The 19,254-nt window shown below is 41.4% G+C and overlaps 1 protein-coding gene across 2 annotated transcripts in view; it reads right to left on the bottom strand.

Moving 5' to 3' along the window:
* The window catches only part of Mdy (diacylglycerol O-acyltransferase), a 126,144-nt gene that overhangs the window by 97,595 nt on the left and 9,295 nt on the right, over window positions 1-19,254 (bottom strand). For both annotated transcript variants that reach the window (XM_076769558.1, XM_076769557.1), the window contains exons 2-3: window positions 12,380-12,508; window positions 1,209-1,303 (exon numbers count right to left, since the gene is read on the bottom strand). In XM_076769558.1, coding sequence (XP_076625673.1) covers window positions 1,209-1,303; window positions 12,380-12,508 — 224 coding nt within the window. The remainder of the gene's footprint in view (window positions 1-1,208; window positions 1,304-12,379; window positions 12,509-19,254) is intronic.

The following is a 19,254-nucleotide window of genomic DNA, read 5'->3' as shown; positions in this document are numbered from 1 at the left end:
CAACGGCGAAGATTCTAAAATATGAGAGCTATTAACCGTACTTCCCTATGAGCATTACCTTCTCTCGTGTGTAAATAATGCAAGCCCTCCCCCCCCCCCTCCCTACACCCTCCGGTACTTCGCAGTCCCTTCAACCGTGCCGGCATACAACCCCCGTACATACATAGAATCCGTTGGCATCCACGCGCGGGCGAGCGTGCAACTTAGGCCAGCGTGGCTGCGGGCGAAACTCGGAGTTTAAACGTCGAGGTGTTCGCCGAAACCATCGACCCACGGAATCGGGGCCACGGGTTCTTTGTAAAGGCACAGAAGGGAGAAAGTTTCCACGGAGAAATTAATTTCGGAACCTAATCGCCGGGGATAATTAGCTTTGAGAGTCGACGAGTATCGGGAAATTGGCGCAACTTAACGGGGGAACGGTTCCGCCACTGGGTCACTCGACGCTACTTGTTGTATCGGGTCGTGTTTAAGCTTTAAGGAAGTTGCTCCTGTAAAACGAAGCGTTCGAAACGTCGTTGATCGAGCGAGTCGACTGACGCCGGAAGCTCCGGGCTCGATTATCACCCAAAATTAACCACCGTACGCGCGACACGATTTATTAGATTATCTGTTTCGAAAGAGCGTTAACGCGTTCACTGGCAGACTGAAAGCTTAAAATTCTCCGCGAAACCAAAGCTTGATTTTAGATAGCAGGCTTGCCAAACGTTAAACTAGAGCGGAGGTGGATCTACGGATCTATGGATCACGTTCCTTTCGCTAGCTTCTCGCGGACACACAGTGCGTATAAGGCCATTTGAAAGGTTTGATATGCGGTATGGACAGCTGGGATTTTTAGAAACTTAAATATTCGTTGCAAACTCAAAACTTTGATTTCAAACAAGCGTAAACTAAAATTAGAATCTGTCTTAAGACTTATTCTCAAATTTATTTCCTTCAACCCTTTGCACTACAAGGTAGCTTGCAGGCAGTTTTCTGATGTCGATTTTGAAAATTGCAAGTGTTCTTTTTCCTCGTAAAATTAAAAAATGCTTCATAGTTTCATTAATTTAGCATTACTGTAAATTAAATTTGGACCGAGCACGTATTATGTATATCAGTGGAGCGCAAAGGGTTGATCTTTCAGCTTGAGAATTAATTGTTTTGGTGAAAAGTTCTGTCAGCCACGTATGGACGACGTGTTAAAGATAATGATCGATACAGTGACTTACAGATGATGAGTATAACGGAGGGGTGTTCCTCGCCGCCCTCGTATTTCCCGCTGAGGAACAGAATCCATTCCCTCGGATCCACCCTGATCCCGTACCTATGACAGACCAAAAGAAAAAAAAAGCATGTAAACACTGGGAAAGAAAAAGAACACTCCATCCGTTATTATCGCGCCCCTGTCTGTCTCTCTGCTTTATCTTCCAAGTCGTGTTAAGCGAGTGTCTACACTGCAACACGGGTCCAAGGGCAAAGGCGTCGTTATTAACGTCTGTCTTCGACGCGATGCTCTTCGCCGAGGCCCTAGAGAAAGAACGAGAACGAAGGGAAGACCAAATAAAAAGTCCACGGATCCCTTGATCCCTTTGTTCTTCGCGCAAATAATAAACGTCGCTCCCGCGTGCGCTTCTGAAATATAAAAGGAAGGCTGATGGACGCGATCTCCACCCCTCCCCCTCCCCCCCACAGTCATCGTGGAACACTTTCGCGAATAAATATTCCCCTGTCAGGTTGTCGCGAGTCGCAAACTCTGGGATCGAGCTTCTCCAAGTAAGCTGCTGAAATTTCCTCGTCGTCGCTAGGTGACCGCTATCGAGATTCTCTTCTTGGTCTCGACTTTCATCCCTTCTAGATCTCTAGAAGGAATTGCGAATTGTATTGGATCGGACGCTTAAGTCAGCCTCCGAAGGCTCGCGACTAATCAAAAATGTCTCAACGCTCTTCGCGGTGTCCTTAAGACAAAATCTAATACGAAATCCTCACCACAGTTTGACACTATATTATAATCTAAGCAAAAATTATTAGGTGTAAGTTCTTTCGTCTTTTTTTTAAGAAATCGAAAATGATTTTTATTCTTACCTATCGGTTAAAATTTATTCTAAAATACAATTCTCTTTGTTAGTTGAAATTGTCGTAGCTTATCCATTTCCTCGAAGAAAAATCCCTTTTTGACGCGAAAAATATTTTTACTGTCATTTTGATATCTTCAAATGTTAACAAATTTCTTATCCCAGCAACCCCAAGAGTCACCAGGAAGCAAGTGACGGCCATGACCGGTTGAATTTACGTTTAAAGAGAAACGATATGGCGCTTCGATCTCGCGACAGATTTTAGTGGTCCGATACCCGGGGGATTTATCGCGTGCCATCGTATCAATCCGAGTCATCGGGAACGTATGTTGCACACGGTCGCCGTCCGCGAGGACAAACGAAGTACAATTCGGGTCCCGCGATGCGAAGAAAAAAGGCGGGAAACCGACACTAATGGCTTCGGGTCGAACGCGTCGGCTAACGATGATAAACGAGGCTTATAGGTGAAGTAATTAAAGTATTTGAAGTGGGCGCGGTTCGACGCGAACGTAGGATATTTATTGGGACGCGATCGTCGGCCCGTTTCGACCAATCTCTTTTTTTTTCTCTCCTCCTCGCCCCTGTCGACACAAACGCAATCAGTCACGTTGACGCAGTCCGCGATAATTGAAGAGCGAGCCCGGAAAAATCAAACGTTTATAATTGATAGCTACTGTGCACACTCCTATGCGGTAGCAAGCCAAAAACGATTCGAAAGGGAACAGCAATTCCCTTGTATTACTGGACGGTAAATCACCAACGCGCTCGCGTCGTCGACGCGTAATATCTTTTGTGCAGTTTCGCCGATTGAATTGTTAAACACTTTCGAAAGTCGACGCGACACCGTCTGTCTGGGATTCGCGCGAATTTACTCTTTTGAGTCACAGTGGGCTAACGAACACACGTCTCGCCTTTTTAATACCCTGATACGCACGATAAAACTAAGACAACCTGAAACACAGAGGTTCACGCCAAATAAATTACGTAAATTAGTAATACAAATAATTCTACACTTTTACAGAGTGTTCGGCAACTCCTGGGAAAAATTTTAATGGGAGATTCTAGAAACCAAAATAAAAAGAAAATCAAGAACACCAATTTGTTGATTGAGGCTTCGTTAAAAAATCAATAAAAAATTAAAATAAACAATTTCAAATCATTCTGAAAAAATTATTTTTGGTTACGGGGGTCAATTACAATCATTTTTGGTGAATAGACATACCCCCGAAATCCTACCCACTTTCGAGAAAAAAATTCGTGTAAGCGCTGAAATTTTTCGGTGAAAATGAAAAATTTCAAATCGTTCTGAAAAAATTATTTTCGGTTGCGGGGGTCAATTACAAGCATTTTTGGTCATTAGACATACCCCCGATTTCCTACGCACTTACGAGAAAAAAATTCCTTACCGAAAATCTAATTTCTTGCCAGAAATGTCTGCCCGAATTTTCATGCGAATCTTTAAAACATCATAACTCCTGAACGGATTGAAGGATTTTAATGTTTAAAAAAGCAAACTACGCGTATTTTGATGGAGAATAGGTACAAATTGCAAAAATATTCGAAAAGTTGATCCTTGAACCCGCAAAATGAGAAAAACCTCATAAAAATGGTATAATTTTCAAACTGCCATAACTCTTACAATAGTAAATATATTTCAATGAAACTTTTTTCTGAAGTAGATCTCATGGGTACCTACAAAAAAGTATTAGACAACTTTTCTGTAGGGCATCAAACAAAATTACTAAAAATGAAAAACGAATTTTTAAGAAAAATCGACAGGGGGTAGGTGCCTAAATTTTTCGGTGAAAATGAAAAATTTCAAATCGTTCTAAAAAAATTATTTTCGGTTATAGGGTTCCATTACAATAATTTTTGGTCAATACACATACCCCCAAAATCCTACTCACTTTCGAGAAAAAAATTCATTACTGAAAATATAATGTCTGTCCATAACTATCTGGTTACCCTGAAAAAAGAAATTTCAAATCGTTCTAGAAAAATTATTTTTGGTTGCGGGGGTTAATTACACTCATTTTCAGTAAATAAACATACCCCTGAAATCGTACGCATTTTCGAGAAAAAAATTATTTCTTTTCCGTTCTACAGGCGAAACTTCAAACATTAATGACTTTTTTCGATAAACGAAGCCTCAATCAACAAATTGTTATTCTTGATTTTCGTCTTATTTTGGCCTCTAAAATCTCCCATTAAAATTTTTCCCAGGGTGGCCGAACACCCTGTATATACGTCGGAGAAATATCTTTATTGGAAATTATTCGTGGACTATTAAGAGTGATGTTTCTTTCGGGTCCTCTCAGGCGACCAATTTTTTAATAAGTAATTCTTGGATAATTAATTTAATATTTTCAACTAATCGAAATAAACTTTATTTAAAAGGAAGAATTATCAACAAAAACTAAAGAGTATATGACATATATTTTATTGGAACGAAATTTCTGTGCAGCTTGAAACTTTTTCTACAAATAGCGTCAGATTGTACGGTTGTTTGCAAGAGTTTAAGTATCTTCAGACTCCCATTGCGTTTGTTTCTAGCCTTTGTAACGGGTCTACACACCGAATACAGTCTAGCTTAACGTGGCAGCAGATCTGTTTGCCATCAACAGAAGTGGGTCATTACGAAACCTATTTGCTACGCTGCTACTTAATCATGCGCCAGCTGCTGAAGACCATGAGGAATACAGCAAATACCGAGTAATTCGGCTACTTTATCAGGAAATCATCGAATCCTCGGCTAAAAAAGATCGAACGCCCTCTGATTCCGAGTTCCAACAAATCCAATCACGAAAGTCTCCTTACAGGTGGATCGTATTTTCGAAAGTGGGTTTGTAAACAAAGGTTCGACCGTATTTTAGAAGCTGTGGCCACCCGGTTTTCCTGAGAAGGTTTACGAGATCTATGGAAAACACGGTGACCCTTGTGTGTTTATTCCAGATAAGCCTGATAGAGCACGAAACGACGAGAACTCGTGGAGACTTCGCGTCCATCGAAACTCGTCGGTCCAAGGGGCGCGTGGAAACGATATTAAATTTCTTTCCTCGGACGAGAATGGTTGCTTTAATCCGAGCACACCCGTTAAATCCGCGCCCGTTCTTCGTTCTGCGAAGTTCGTTAATACAGCAGTCACGATAAAATCCCCAATTCCAGAACGATAAGAAAAACGGAGATGGATAGAAGGCGAACGATAAAGGGGTGTCGTTTCCGGACGAAAGAGAGACGAAAGAAAGACGCGGCTAAGGCTTGAAAACTCCAGATTGAAAGAGTTATGAGCACCAATATGGAACCATCCGGTATAAAAACCGCGAAAGGTTCGCGTTAAATATTAATAAACGACGGCGGAAGCGTTTATCTTATTCCACCGGCGACTGAACAGCTTCGCGTTGTTGCGTTTAACCGATAACCGTCTGCCATTTTTCTTCGTTCGAAAAGATTTTATATTCCCGTTGAAATATCGAAGAATCGTTTTAAATTAGTTTGCAAAATAAAAGTTTACGTACAGGTATTATTTGATAATATTGATAGCTCGTATATAGAGATTATCATATTGAATTTTGAAATAGTCTAGTGTCTAAAAATTGATTCGTTTCGTAGTACTGTAAACCGTCAATGGGTAAAAGTCGACAATAAAGCATTGCCTCAGGATGTTGTTGAAGCTCTTCAGTGTATGAGAATCTCAATATGGATACTTCGTTCGAGCGTTGATGGATTCACGGCAAAACAATAACGAAAGTTTGAACAATATGGTATGGAAAATCGCTTTGAAGGCTACAAATGGCGAAGCTCTTACTATAGAATCGACAGCTTTCATTACCATGTGCGACTTCGACGAAGGGCACATCATCTTTATTAAAGACTGGACATTCGAATCCTTTCCTTAAGTAATTTATTTAACGAATACAAAATTTAATAGCGATACAAGTAAGCCTATTTGCTTTGTGAGTATCCAATAAATAATTCGAAAAGTATTTGTAGAAAATATTTATCTTTCGTTCAGATAGACCTCTTTGAAAAGTTTGCTCGTTTGTACATCTTATTAATGGCTCCCAAAAAATGAAGCGTGACTAAATTGGGAGTAATGAGATCGTTGGGAATCCCTGGTTTACACGTTCGAGCTATAAATGGGCGAGGTTACAATATTGATGAGCGTTAACGACGTTTCTCGCGTAAACATCAAACAGAGCGAGTGATTTTTTCACCGAATCAACAGATTTCAGTGTATGCGTGCCCGTTACAGCGTTACAGCGTTCAGTGCAATCGAACGACCTTACAAAAGCTCACTCAAAGCGAAAGATCGGTGACCTGTATGGCCGACGCTAGCGTCATTAATACGATTTAAAACCTCGTTCAGAGGTGTAAGCTTGGTGACCTGAATTTTGTCCAACGGGGCACGATTATCTAATGGAATTTCAAGTTCATAGTGTAATTGGCACGATCCGATTACCGAGTACAAAGGTTTACCGTGCAATCTGTCAGTTTAAATCACTTTCCGCGGTATCGTTAATCGGATTAGAGTGCTGGCAGAATGTGCATGCAGCTCACTGTAAACATCCGAGAACAGTATCCTCAATTAGATTCAAAAGCATGTTTCGCGATGACTCGTAATATCGTCAACCTATTACACACTTGAAACGCGTACACGGATTTTTGAAACAAACACGTTGCAGTATGAAACAGAATTTCGTTCTTGCTACACATATCGCGTGACGTTGAAAAATCTTTTTCGGCTCACGACGATGGAAATAGCAAATTTTATTTGCTTTCTAAAATCGATTAGAGAGTTATATACGTATTTTACTACACCAAAATTAGACGAAAAATAAAAATGGACTTTATAGCCTTAATTGATAATACACAATCGTCCTTACTATTAGAGAAGATAGAGTTTAGCAAACTTTTTTATACAAAATTCAATTTTCTCTAAGATTTATTTTAACATACGTTGAAATGTTTCCAAAAATATCCATCGATTTTATTCAAAATTAAAATAAGTGAAATGGCTTCCCAAGAAATAGCTTTCCATGTTTCTGCATCTTCCACGAAAGAATGTGGCCTATCGAGAGCTCATCGTTGAAAATTCCTGGTATATACGATAAAACAATATGGCGAACACGCGTATACGACGATGTATAGTTCGTCGAAGGTATCGTGATGCCGGAAACGTTAATGCCATTTTTCGCACGGTAATACCGAACGACGGTACAGTTTCGAGGATTCTCCGACTATAGCTTGTGTAATCCGGATGAACGGTGGACGAGTTTTATTTCTCGGCATGACGTGAATCCTTGCGAAAATCGCGAGCAAAATAGAACGACAGGGATGAACGTGACACGACGGATTCGACCGTCTCTCCGCGACGCGCTGGCCTGATATCGAATCGCTGAAAATTTTCAGAGCCGGACATTGTAATCGTCCCTACGAGTGCCGAAGCTTCGGAAACTTGTTCTAAAAATACCGGTAAAAATAGTATTCAATTTACTATTACTGAATACTATTTCAAAAATAGTATTCAGTATTTCTTCTCAATTGTTTTTTGTCGATCGTCCTCTTTAAATTTACAAGTCATCGCTAAAACAATCTTGTCATCAACCTGCTGCAAACCAACGATCACACAAATACAGACTCGAGAGGACTCATCCCCTCAAACTAGTCGATAAATCTACCCAAGCATTATGACAAATACTAGTATTATTGCTCAATTCTTGTACTTGTTTTATTTGTTACTTTTATCATCTGAAAATTCTCTTGTGAAACCGATTGTAAATTTCATGGAGTACGATAAAATAAAAATCGAATTCTATGAATACTTGGGCACGATTTTATTCAAATAATAGATACTAAATAATTTGACAAATCTCACATAATGTATCACCTTTCTATTCTATTTGTATCAAAAGGCAATTATTTATATATTATTCAAATAAATCTTTATAATCCTATAAACCAGCTAGCAACAGTTTTCGCACTTGTCAACAGAGGAATACGTTCAATATTTATCTTTCTCGCGAGTGTTCGATCGACTACACAACAGTCGTTTTCCTTGTTGATCTATTAAAATTTTTTCCTACAACATTAGTTAAAATAAATGGAGCTAATAATATTATTATAATTTCATTGCCCATAAATAAATAACGAATTAAAACTCTGATCCACGACAAACATCGTTTTATATTCAGTTTGTATTTTTCAATATATTATTTTATCCAACCTATAGATGTTGTTTTATTTTGCTCGAACCGCAGAAGATATTTCATCTTATTTGGCTGATTGTCAGCAACGAATAAGGTCATGCACCACTCACTTAGGGTATCGGTTGCCTGCATCGACGTCCAGGGCCCCGCGCCAAGCTTGCAACCGTCTGATTGCTAATTAAAAACTAGCTATTTAGCTGGTAGGTTCACGAAGCAACGGCAAGCCTTCTTTCGGGGAAAGGGTGAGAATCGAACCCCCGGTAATTATAGAAATGTTTCGTTACCCTGGCAAAAGCGGTACATTGAAAACGTTATTAGGTAAGAACAAAATCCCCCTCGTGATTGGATCTTTAATTTAAAAAAGTTTTTAAGTGGTTCCGCGAGAAATTCAGCGGCTCTCGTTTCGAGTATACTTTAATACTTTCAATTTATCGGTGCCCGCAGCGTCTTTGATTCCTCGCCGCGGTTTCTCGATTCCCCTTCCCTTTAAACTCGACCCATTAAGATTTGCGCGAGGCATCGTACAGTTCTAGTTTAAGTGCATAAATTATTACCGGATCGTGAACCTTTCGGAAACTTTACCCGAACGAACCTGCGAAAAAGGATAAAGGATGAAGATGGGGGAGGGAAAGTTCGATATACCATGTCTCTCTGTCTCCAAACCTTTCCACGGACTTTTATCGATAGAACTAGAGTCTTTCGCCGAGAGTCCGATTAATTGAGCTCTCTTCCTACTTTTTTTCACTTCGCTACGGAGAACCATCCTTCCACTTTCTTACCGGCGTGTCTCTTTCAACCACCGCCACCCCCGCGCATCCTCTGCGCGTCGATTAATCTCGATCGCCGTGGAATCGCGTTGCCTGCTTCGCCCTATTCCCGCGATTCGACGACCGAAACGCTTCTTCTTGTACCCACTCAACGGTAGAATGGATTTCTTGCGAATCGAATTACCATAGAACGCGTCGGAATTAAATGGACGAGGAAACTCTTTGAGACTACCTTGCTTCAGACCGTCAACCAACGAGATACGTGTAACTCGTTGTAAGTACTTGAATATTCTGTATAAGTACATACGTATATTAGCGTGTCCTACCATATATTATTCAAATAAATCTTTATAGTCCTGTAAACCACTGTAACAATTCCCGCACTTACCAACAGGGGCCTACGTCCTATGTATGTATATCTTTGTCACAAATGCTCGATCGATCACACAACTAGTGAATAAGTTTCGCGTAGATCGCTAATATAAAATATAAATATTACCAAAACATTCTACAGAAAGGTTCCTATGAATCTCCTGCAGCGGCTCATTACAACCGAACTTGAAGAGTACATTTTCACAACGGAGCAAGATCACCGTTCCGAAATAAAAACGTGAAAATATCGAAGTAATGTGGAAACTTTGTTCGAATTCCTCGTTCGACGATCGAGGAATAATTTGTCCGATTCCTCCGCAGTCTCGAGAACAATTCTCGCTTCTGGTCACGCATGGAATCACTTCCGACGTTCGACGGGGGCTTCGAGAGTGACCCGCAACTGCGTTTGTTTCAGAAACGCTTCGAGACTACCCCAAGCAATTACGTCGCGAAACTTTCCTTCTAAAGTTTTTCCACGCTTAACGAGCGTGATAAATTTCTGTTGCGCGCCCCCGGGAGCCGCCGAACGCGAGGCCAAGAGTTTACAACGGCGATAAAAATCTCGTTGAAATTATTCATGGGCCGAGCTTGTACTTCGCCCTTCTCGATTCCGAAGAATGGACGAAATTGGTAAGAGCTGTCTCCTAATGTTCCGGGTCCTGTCCCAGGTTGAGTTGCTGATAAATTATAGACTCGATCGGATGGAAGAGACTCGAGAGAAAACGATTTTGCTCGCGATAGTGCTCAGAGTCAAGATATTGGATCGTGCAAGTCCAAAGAGCTGATAATTCTGGATTATTAGATCCCTGATATGAAGCGACCACGGGTTAATTAAACGTTTGTGATCTTCGAAACCTGAGGTGCATCGGAGTCGAAGCAAAATTTTCCGCTCAAGCGACACGCTGTTAATTTTCATCAGACGAAACGGGGATGAATTGTCTTCTCGCGTCGTCCATAAATTAATTAATTACAGTCGATGAATAAAACTTGGTTTACTTGTCCCGTGGTTGCATCGCGTAGCGAGACTTTTAAAACATCAATCTTCTTTGGACTCGAGGGCAGTGAAATAAACATTAATTCCAATATATACATAGAAAGAAAAAGTAGAATAAAATTTTTTCGTACGAAGCTTTTAGGAAATCGTGTTTGGAAATAAATGTGGTCGCATGTAATACTGGGTTGGACATCGGTATAAGTAGAAACAGTGAGTAATGAACAGACGCGCCAGTTTTACGTATACGACTATTCAAGTTGTCTATGAGACAAAATATTTATTCTACGTTTTCAATAACGAATCGATAATATAAAATAAAGTTGGAATGTAAACAATCGAACTTTTAGATCCTCGATGTCTATATTAGTCATAACAGGTGCACGCGAAACACAATTAATTTTTAGCCCGAATTCGACAATTTCGAAAATACCAAATTCGTGGAAATCGAGGAAACAATTAATGGGAAATCCAGCTCCGATAAATAGTTTCTATTGACTATAGGAATACATTGACTGCGAGTGGTATTGGCATACAAGCGAGGTTCAATTATATTCGCGGATATAATTATCGTGCACACGCATCATGTCCGACAACAGCCTTTACAATTAAATTAAATGCAAAGGAAAGTGGGTTAGACAAATAAGTTGGAGTTTCATTATATTCATAATTTTCAGGGAAAATTTAACAAATGCTTTTCAACGGAATTATACATTATACGTACAAGGTACCTTTCCTTCCCTTTGTATTTAATTTAAATTTATTCGATAAAACAGAGGTTTTACTACGGATTATTATTAATTTAGCGATAAACGGCGATCCATTGGTGATTTTCGATTTCCTTCGTACGTATTTATTTTAACAATATCGCATTGGATAATGATGCAGTTATCGACATTAATTAGACTGTCACCGTGACTTTGATTCCCAATGAGAATGTCGGCATTGATAGACTCGCGGAGAAATTCTACATTGTGCTCCGAATGACAGCCGGAGTCTCATTTTTCACTATCGATCTGATTATTCTTCTTTTTATTTCCGTCGGCCGTCGCGTCACGCCGGCTCGAATTTTCCCCGTAGAAAAATTCTCCGCCCTCCCGAAGGGCCGATTCGTCTGAATCAGCGCGAAAAGTTCTGCTCGGACAATCGATTCGGTAATTAAATGAAATTCATTTATCGCTCAGACGAGTTTTTCAACTTCATCAAAATTACGTTTTGCCGCGATTCTTTTTATCCCCCTTTTCCTTTTTACTTTCTAATACGTCGTTTAATCGAACACGTTCCCCTTCGTGGATCTTTATTCCACGCTTTTTCAAGCTTTGCTCGCGACGAGACGGATGATCGAAAGGTTTAACCCCTGTCGCGCGTACATTCGAAAAAATACTCGGGGGACGCATCGAACACTCAACCGCGCGGTGCCTTCGCGATGGTTGGAAAACGTAGGTGTCACGAAACGATGGTGGTTTTTCTTTTCTTTGATAAATTACATCGACAATGCGTCAGGTAAATTGCCACAAATAACAGAGCGATGGGATTCGAGTAGGTTTCGATTGCTTCTCGCGGACGTGTCTTCCTTCCTACAAATCACTTTTTCGTGTTATGGTTCGTTCCTATCGGCGTTACAAAGATCCTATCATTATTTCGTGCCAGAGATCAATGGACGAAAATGTAAAGCTCACAAATTTTGATACCTTAAAAGTTTGTATTATTATACATAAATAATTCTTACGAACGGTGACAAAGATTTTAATTAAAAATACTTTATCCTTGCACCCTGAAATATATTGTTCTTTTTTCCTTTTCATGTAAAATCGATGATTATTATTTTTTCCGAGTAAGATCGTCCCTGAAGTGCTAGTGAAAATCAAACTTCACAGTGCAACCAACTTTCGATAACCAACTGTTTCTTTGACTGTTTCTCAAGGAAACAGATCACGTAGAGGGAGAGGCAGCGTTTGATAAGGGTTTTATCAAGATTCTCGACATACTCACTTTATGAAATTTTCTAGGAGCAATCGGATTCCACCAATGCCCAACAAGAGAAAGCCCCAGTTGACGAATCCCGTAAAGTTGTCGAAGCCCGAGCTCCAGGAGAAAAGACTATCTCTAGGACGATGACATCTGTAAGAAAAAAAGAACGATGCTAGTTAAAAAGAAATTGTCATTTCAGACCGACTGCATGCTCGTCGTTCGCGATATAAATGAAGAAAGGCACCATGAAAACGTCACTAGAATAAGAATGGAACAATAAAGCCGTTTCCATATCGTACGGTTATATGCATTTCCATTTCAATTTACGAAGTAACATGCGATTTATGCAACGTATTGAAAACATTTGTTCAAGCTTTTCTTATTTCCCTCGATCTCCCTCGACATTTCCTCGACTCTTTTTAGACGGAAACGAAAACGCGGGTTGGCGATGCATTCCACTTGGAATAAACGTACCGGTGACGGACAAATGCGCGCTACGTGGATTGGCGTCCTTACGATAGCAAATATTAGGTTGTTCGGTGAGCATAAACTCAGTTATAGTTACTGTTATTCGAACGGAGCATGTCTATCAAAACCAAACTCGCGTTCCGCGCACCATATTAGATTTATTCTTTGCCAACGGTCTTTTAATAAATAAGTCAACATTCTGTAAGAGTATTTTTCGAAACGGTATTTGCTTTGCAGGTTCTTTGGGATCGCGTTCCGGCGTGCGTGAAAATACCAAACCGCTTCAAACATCCAGAAATTCTCTTTTGTACGGCTATTACAAGTGGACACTGTCGACAATAAACCGCGTAAAACGTCCGTCTCATGAAATCTGAATGGCGTGCACGAGAGATCGCGGAGAGTGGTGGATACAAAACCCTCTCGTCTTAGGTATCTCTCGCGCAGATAATACACCGGGTGAGCCCAAGTAATCGGCTTCCACGGGCTACCGGTATCGTCCCTCCGTGACTGCGAGCACGTTGAGAAAGCTGACAAGGACCATCGTGTAAACTTTTCAAAAGCGTTTTGTCTCCAAGCATAAAGCGTTCGAGGAGACCCTTGTTCCTTCTCCCGGATAAGACGCGCTCGCCGGAGTGCGAGAATTTAGGGAGACGAAACAAAGCGCGACCGTTCGGCGGTATGTATCGCTTGGAAGTAAAATGTATTATTCGCGAAACTATCGCGAACTCTACTCTTCTTCCGACAAATCGACCACCGTTTAAACTTTGATCCTCTGACTAAAGTAATGATTCGTAAAATGAACATCACTCCGAGGCTGGCAGGTTCATTTCTAGTACAGTAGAGACGAATTTGGACACCAGGAAACGTTAATACGTTTACATATTCATAAATTATATAACGTTGAAACAACTTCTTTTTTCACATTCATCGTATACTATTATATCATTAAATTATTGAATAATTTAACGTAGTAAATAGCGTGTTTTTAAGAATATCTTTCTAGAGTTAGTAAGTTGTAGCTTTTCACACAACATTGTGCTCCACTCTTTGTTGAGCATTAAAGGAGATCCGCCAGGTAGTAAGGGATAGTTCAATTTACGAATCACACGTTCATTTTAAGAATCATTGCTGTATCCTCCATGGTATGTTTTTTGTTTTTCCACATCAGGACGCGATTAAAGCTGAAACTGAAAGGGCTTCTAAGCCGTCCAGCGCAGGAAGCCACCGGATCTTAACTATTTACGGCCAAGAGATATCCCACCACCAACTCCAACCGGGGAACTTGATCATCCGGACTATAATAAGTCTACCGTCAAAGGGGCTGCGCGAGATACTGTTCGAAACAATCAGAAAAGAGATAAAAATAGCGGGTAAAAAGCCACGGCGCAACGCTGTAAAACTTGACCGGCAAAAGGAACGTCGGATTAAGGCAAAGATTAAAGACGTTCGCTGGAAGCCCTTTCAGAAATACCGACCTCGTTCGTTCCTCGTGTAATTGCCCGACAAAAGGCCCTTGTGCCTCTGCGTCCAGCAACTATGTGCGTTTAATGTGATCGTTTAACCTCTCTGGCTGTCTCAAGTAAATCCTAACTATTACTCCGAATTTATGGCAGATCGTGGTAATTAATAGAGTCGCGATAAAGCCGGGCAGGGTCGGTCGAGAACCGCTCAGGAAGAGCTATCTCACACTTCTGATACTATGGGCTCGGTCTGCATGGCAGGATGCAGACGCGTCGCCGAGAAACTCCATATGCATGAGTACCAGTATACTGGGTGTCCAAAGTGTCACGTCCAACTTATCCAGAAACGCGCGACAGCGCAATAAACGCCTAAACGATCTTCCGAGTGGTTGTATCGCTGCCCCTGATGGAATTGTAGATCTTTGATTGTCTCTCGACTCCTTGGCTATAACGGTGGCTACCGATCCCTCGAAATCTCAGTATTATTACTTTTCCATCCACGCGTAAAGTCAAATTATTTTTTAAACGCTCGAGGTTTCGAATAATCACGGATTCCGATTCTCCAAAATGGTCGCCACCGCTGGAGCAGGCGAAGGCAGAAACGTCCGAAGGCAGTCTTGTCTCCTTGACAAGAAGACGCAAGTTACTTGACTACTTTTCAAAGTTTAGATACGGGTTTTTGACAAGCACAACCGGTTTCTTGTTGCTGAAAGCGAACCAGTTGTCGGATGTCTTCCGGCTAACGCGTCGCGATGCGCGAAAAAAGTTCGTCCCGGAGCGAGCAACTTCACGACACACGAGTTCTCGACGCAAAATCGACCGGGTCGTAAGCACTCCTCCGTTTATTGGTGCTATAAAGTATGTCAAGCGGAATTTTTTGTTGTAAAACACTAGTATAAGACACACGGTTCCGCAGCAATAGAATACACGGTAAACAGAAAACGACAAACAGTATTCCCCGCTTGTATGCAATCAATTTTTCGCCGCCTGTAAGGAACAAAGATATAAATGAGACCAGATCCTACAATGTTAAATGCAAATATGTGCACTGATTAATAAATCTGCTAGCAATTTTTCTTTCATTTTGCGATGCCCTAAAAATGATATAAAGGCGACACCCGTCTCCCAAGCGTATATAACTGAGAGAAACCGATTTCGTTGCGTGCAAGAGAAGAAATCATTTTCACGGGGACATTGCGCGAATTATTCCCTCGCAGTCTCACGAAGGTTCATTTAGCCGGACGCGAATCGAGGCCAAATTGGACGCAGTGGATAGCGTCGTTAAAATTCATTTTCGTCTGATTCGGGACTGGCTGTTTCCCGCGAAAAATCGCGAACGGGAACTGCTTATTTTAACGCTCGAATTTCACGACGTGCTGCGCGCGCGAAACACGTAAACAGAAGGGCGTAAAAGTTACGTTGTGTCGTTACCGCGACCGCTAATTAAAAAATGTGGCCGCTGTCCGATCATTGTTTTTCGGGTTAGCCAGTTATCGCCCGGCGTGGAAGTCGAGGCGAGAAAAAAAAAGGAAAAATATTTCGCTTTTCCTCGCGAAACAACGTTGGAAACAAGAGGGAACAATCGGTACGCGTCGGACGCGCAAAACGAAATAAAGAACGGAAACGCGTTTTTCCATCGCGGGACTGCGCGAACGGCGTCGCTCGGCGATGTGTTGGCATAATTATCCGAGCATACATACGTGACTGCATCGCGTAATATGATTCGGTCTGTATGAGCTTTCGCGCCGCTGCAGCGCGATTCGCGTTAGCTGATCCAAAATTTGATCGCCACTATTTTCCATTTCAGCATTAGAAAGATAGCATTTTTTATTCTTTTTTTTTACGGAAATTTCTCATACGTTGGCGTATATCGTCGACGCAAAAATGGTGAAAAATGATAACCGAACAATTAAACGCGTGTGTAATATAGTACGGGGAGAAGACGAATTATTGCGCGAGAAATATAAGAATTGATTAGTTTGATTAATTACTAGCGAGCGAAGCAGCTGTTGAAAACAAAATGCAATCAGCGTTGCATGGATAGAGAATACACACGTTTTTCGTAATTCGTTTCGGTGAAAATGAGATTAAAGCTAAGAAACTGTGAAAGCTGTAACCTTATTGCTGAGCGTCGCAGACAATCACTCTTCGCTTAGGACAACGCGTTTTAAACGTAGGAAATTATGCGAACGGTGCCAAAAATGCATGGAAACAGTGGTCGTGTATAAAACTAATAATATTATATTGTCCCATAAAGCTAACAGATGTCGCCAAATGCACCCTGTTTTCTTGATATTAACTTGGCCAAACATTCGATCACCGGAACATGTTACACGAACAGTTACCCTAACAGCCAGTTGACCCATAATCAAAATACATTACCGCTAAAAATTATGGGATCGCTTCTTTTATTCGAGCTTTTTATAGCTGAAAGCCATTAGGCAAGATTAAACCTGTGACGATCGCGTTCTATACGATCATTGAAAACGACCATTTAATGTTTGTTTTATGATTCTAATTTACTATCGCATTACTATTGGCTAGACTAGCGTTTTCCAATAAGTGAATCATAATTTTCGAAATTAAGAAACTCTTTACAAAAAATAGTAAAGTTTGGGATATCGAAAAATTTGTTAGAAGATAACTGGGAAATCTGAAAAATAAACTAGCACGCATAAGAAAAACGCCGTTTAATAAGCAAGTAAATACGGATTGATTTATCGCTGTCGAAAAAAAGAACATTCGCTCCGGTATTAATGCAATCGTGTGTCGCAAAGCTATTAAAACTCTTCGTTATTCGATTCCCCAAGCAGCATTCTGCTCCCGGTCGTTAAACTCTAATTTGAAAAACTCGTGTCCTACGAACGGCTTCGTTAGTTAATTATACGCTCGTTAAAATTATCGATACTGATAACGGAGTGTGACGTGTACCGCAGCAGCAAAACGAATAATTGTACTTCTATCAGCGTAATTAATATCCGGCCCGTTGTGCACAGTTAAGGTTCCCCGTATGCAGTGAATTATGCGTGCCTTTTCCACGCATCTCGATCCATATTCGTCGCCTTATGAATTATAAAGCTGATACGGTCGTTGCTCGTGCGACGTAGGGATAAGAAAAAAGCCCATTGTATGCAAAGACACGAGTAACGATCAACTTACCACGCTTATACAAAGTGGTTACCAGAATATGCGAGCATAACTTTCGGTCGTGAATCCGGTATGCATAAATAACGAAAACAGTTTATACAAAGTGTCCCAGCAACAACGATAGTAAAGATTCTTCGTGCAAAAAGACATCGTAAATGGAGAACAAAATTCTTTTATATATTGTGGCGACGCTTTCCGCACTGGTCATTAGAGGGCTACGCTCAATCTTTATCTTTTTCACAAGTACTCAACCGACTATCTATTCTTATACCCTCCTTTAGTACTCGTAAATAAAAGAGTATTTCGACGCTTAAAATGCCATGAATTTTGGAAATTTAAAATTTTTGTCGCGTAAAAGAAATTGAGGCGACGCTTTCCTCGTTCGCCACTAGAGGACTACGCTCGACCTGTACCTCTCTCACAAGTACTCGTCTAATCACCCTTTCCTATATATAGGTCACTCTGTGACGGACCATTGAATGTCTTGTACAAGAGGTTTCTGAAACTGTTGCCTCTAAAACTAAAACATTAAAACACTATAACCACTCAATTTAAATGCAGGTTATTCTTTTCTCCTGCTATGTCGTTCATTTCTTCCTACAACAGTCGCTGCAATATCATTTCAGTATGAAGAAAACTTTGAATCGCGTTCACAAGTTTCCATTAGACCCTACGTGTATATTGAAACTGATAATTTCAGTTCGCGATACGAGGCAGAGTTCAACGTCCGTTATCGAAACCGAACGAACCCATAAAAAGTAAATTGCGCGCTGTCAACATTGTCGTCTCCATTATACGGCGGAGATTGAATGCATGCCAGGATGGCCCAGGCGGTCAGAGCGAGCTCTCTAAGGCGAATGACTCGTCGAAACAAGGCGATTGGATCGCGTAACTGTTGCGGCTTAACCTCTCGTTTGGTCCGCGAATCGGATCTTTGCGTAAAGATACAGGTGGCAAATCTTTTGTTTCCGGGATCAGTCTGAGTAGCAGAGGCAGGCTCCCGCAAAGACAAGCTGCCACTCGTGTTTCCATCCCCTTAGCTGTTCCGGGAATCCAAAGTCAGTCCCTGTCTGCTACGGAAACGGAGAATCCGTTGTACATACAAGGGCGTACACGAACATCGAAGGATGAGTAAAAAAGAAACGGGACGAGAGGGCGTGGAATGGCAGAAAGGGGCTGACGGTTCGTAGGATTCGCGTATCTGCCTCGCGAATCTTCCTGACACCGGAACCCTCGTGAATATTTAAACGATAGACGGATATACATATATTACCCATGTAATGAGGAGGGAAACTCGCATCCCCGGCACACGGCTCTGAATCGAGAACGAACGAAAGAGAATGAGGAGTGGCAGGAGAACGGCAGAGGGCAGAAGAATACCCTAAATGATTCATGAAGGAAAATTAAACGGCGCTTTAAACAGGTCTTCTTGCTAGCCCGGTTTTCGTTCACCTCGTCTACCTTCGTCTCCGGCCACTTCTTCCTCGACTGGAAGCACCCAAGAATCGATTACCACCAGCTCTGCCATTCCGTCTTCCTCGTTCCCTGTCTATCTGTCTGTCTGTCGGTTCCGTCCGCTTGTCTGTCTGCCTGTTTATTGTCTCCTACCTTTCACCAAGCATCCCCAACTTTCGGCGTTGCATTCTCCGGGCACACGAGCCCCGGGAGTTTATCAAGAGATCCTCTCACCTGTTGTGAGCCGTCTTCTCAACGAAAATAGAAATCCTTGTCAACCAGGAAAGAGATTGAATTAAGAACGTTGGGACCTCGCCGGAAACCACTTTTCCTCCTACGTTTTTTTCCTCCTCGTGTCTTACGAGG

This window comes from Colletes latitarsis, chromosome 7 (assembly GCF_051014445.1).
Source record: "Colletes latitarsis isolate SP2378_abdomen chromosome 7, iyColLati1, whole genome shotgun sequence".
NCBI lineage: Eukaryota > Metazoa > Arthropoda > Insecta > Hymenoptera > Colletidae > Colletes > Colletes latitarsis.
The sequence above is the reverse complement of the archived record's forward strand: the minus strand, read 5'-3'. Positions and strand labels throughout refer to the sequence as shown.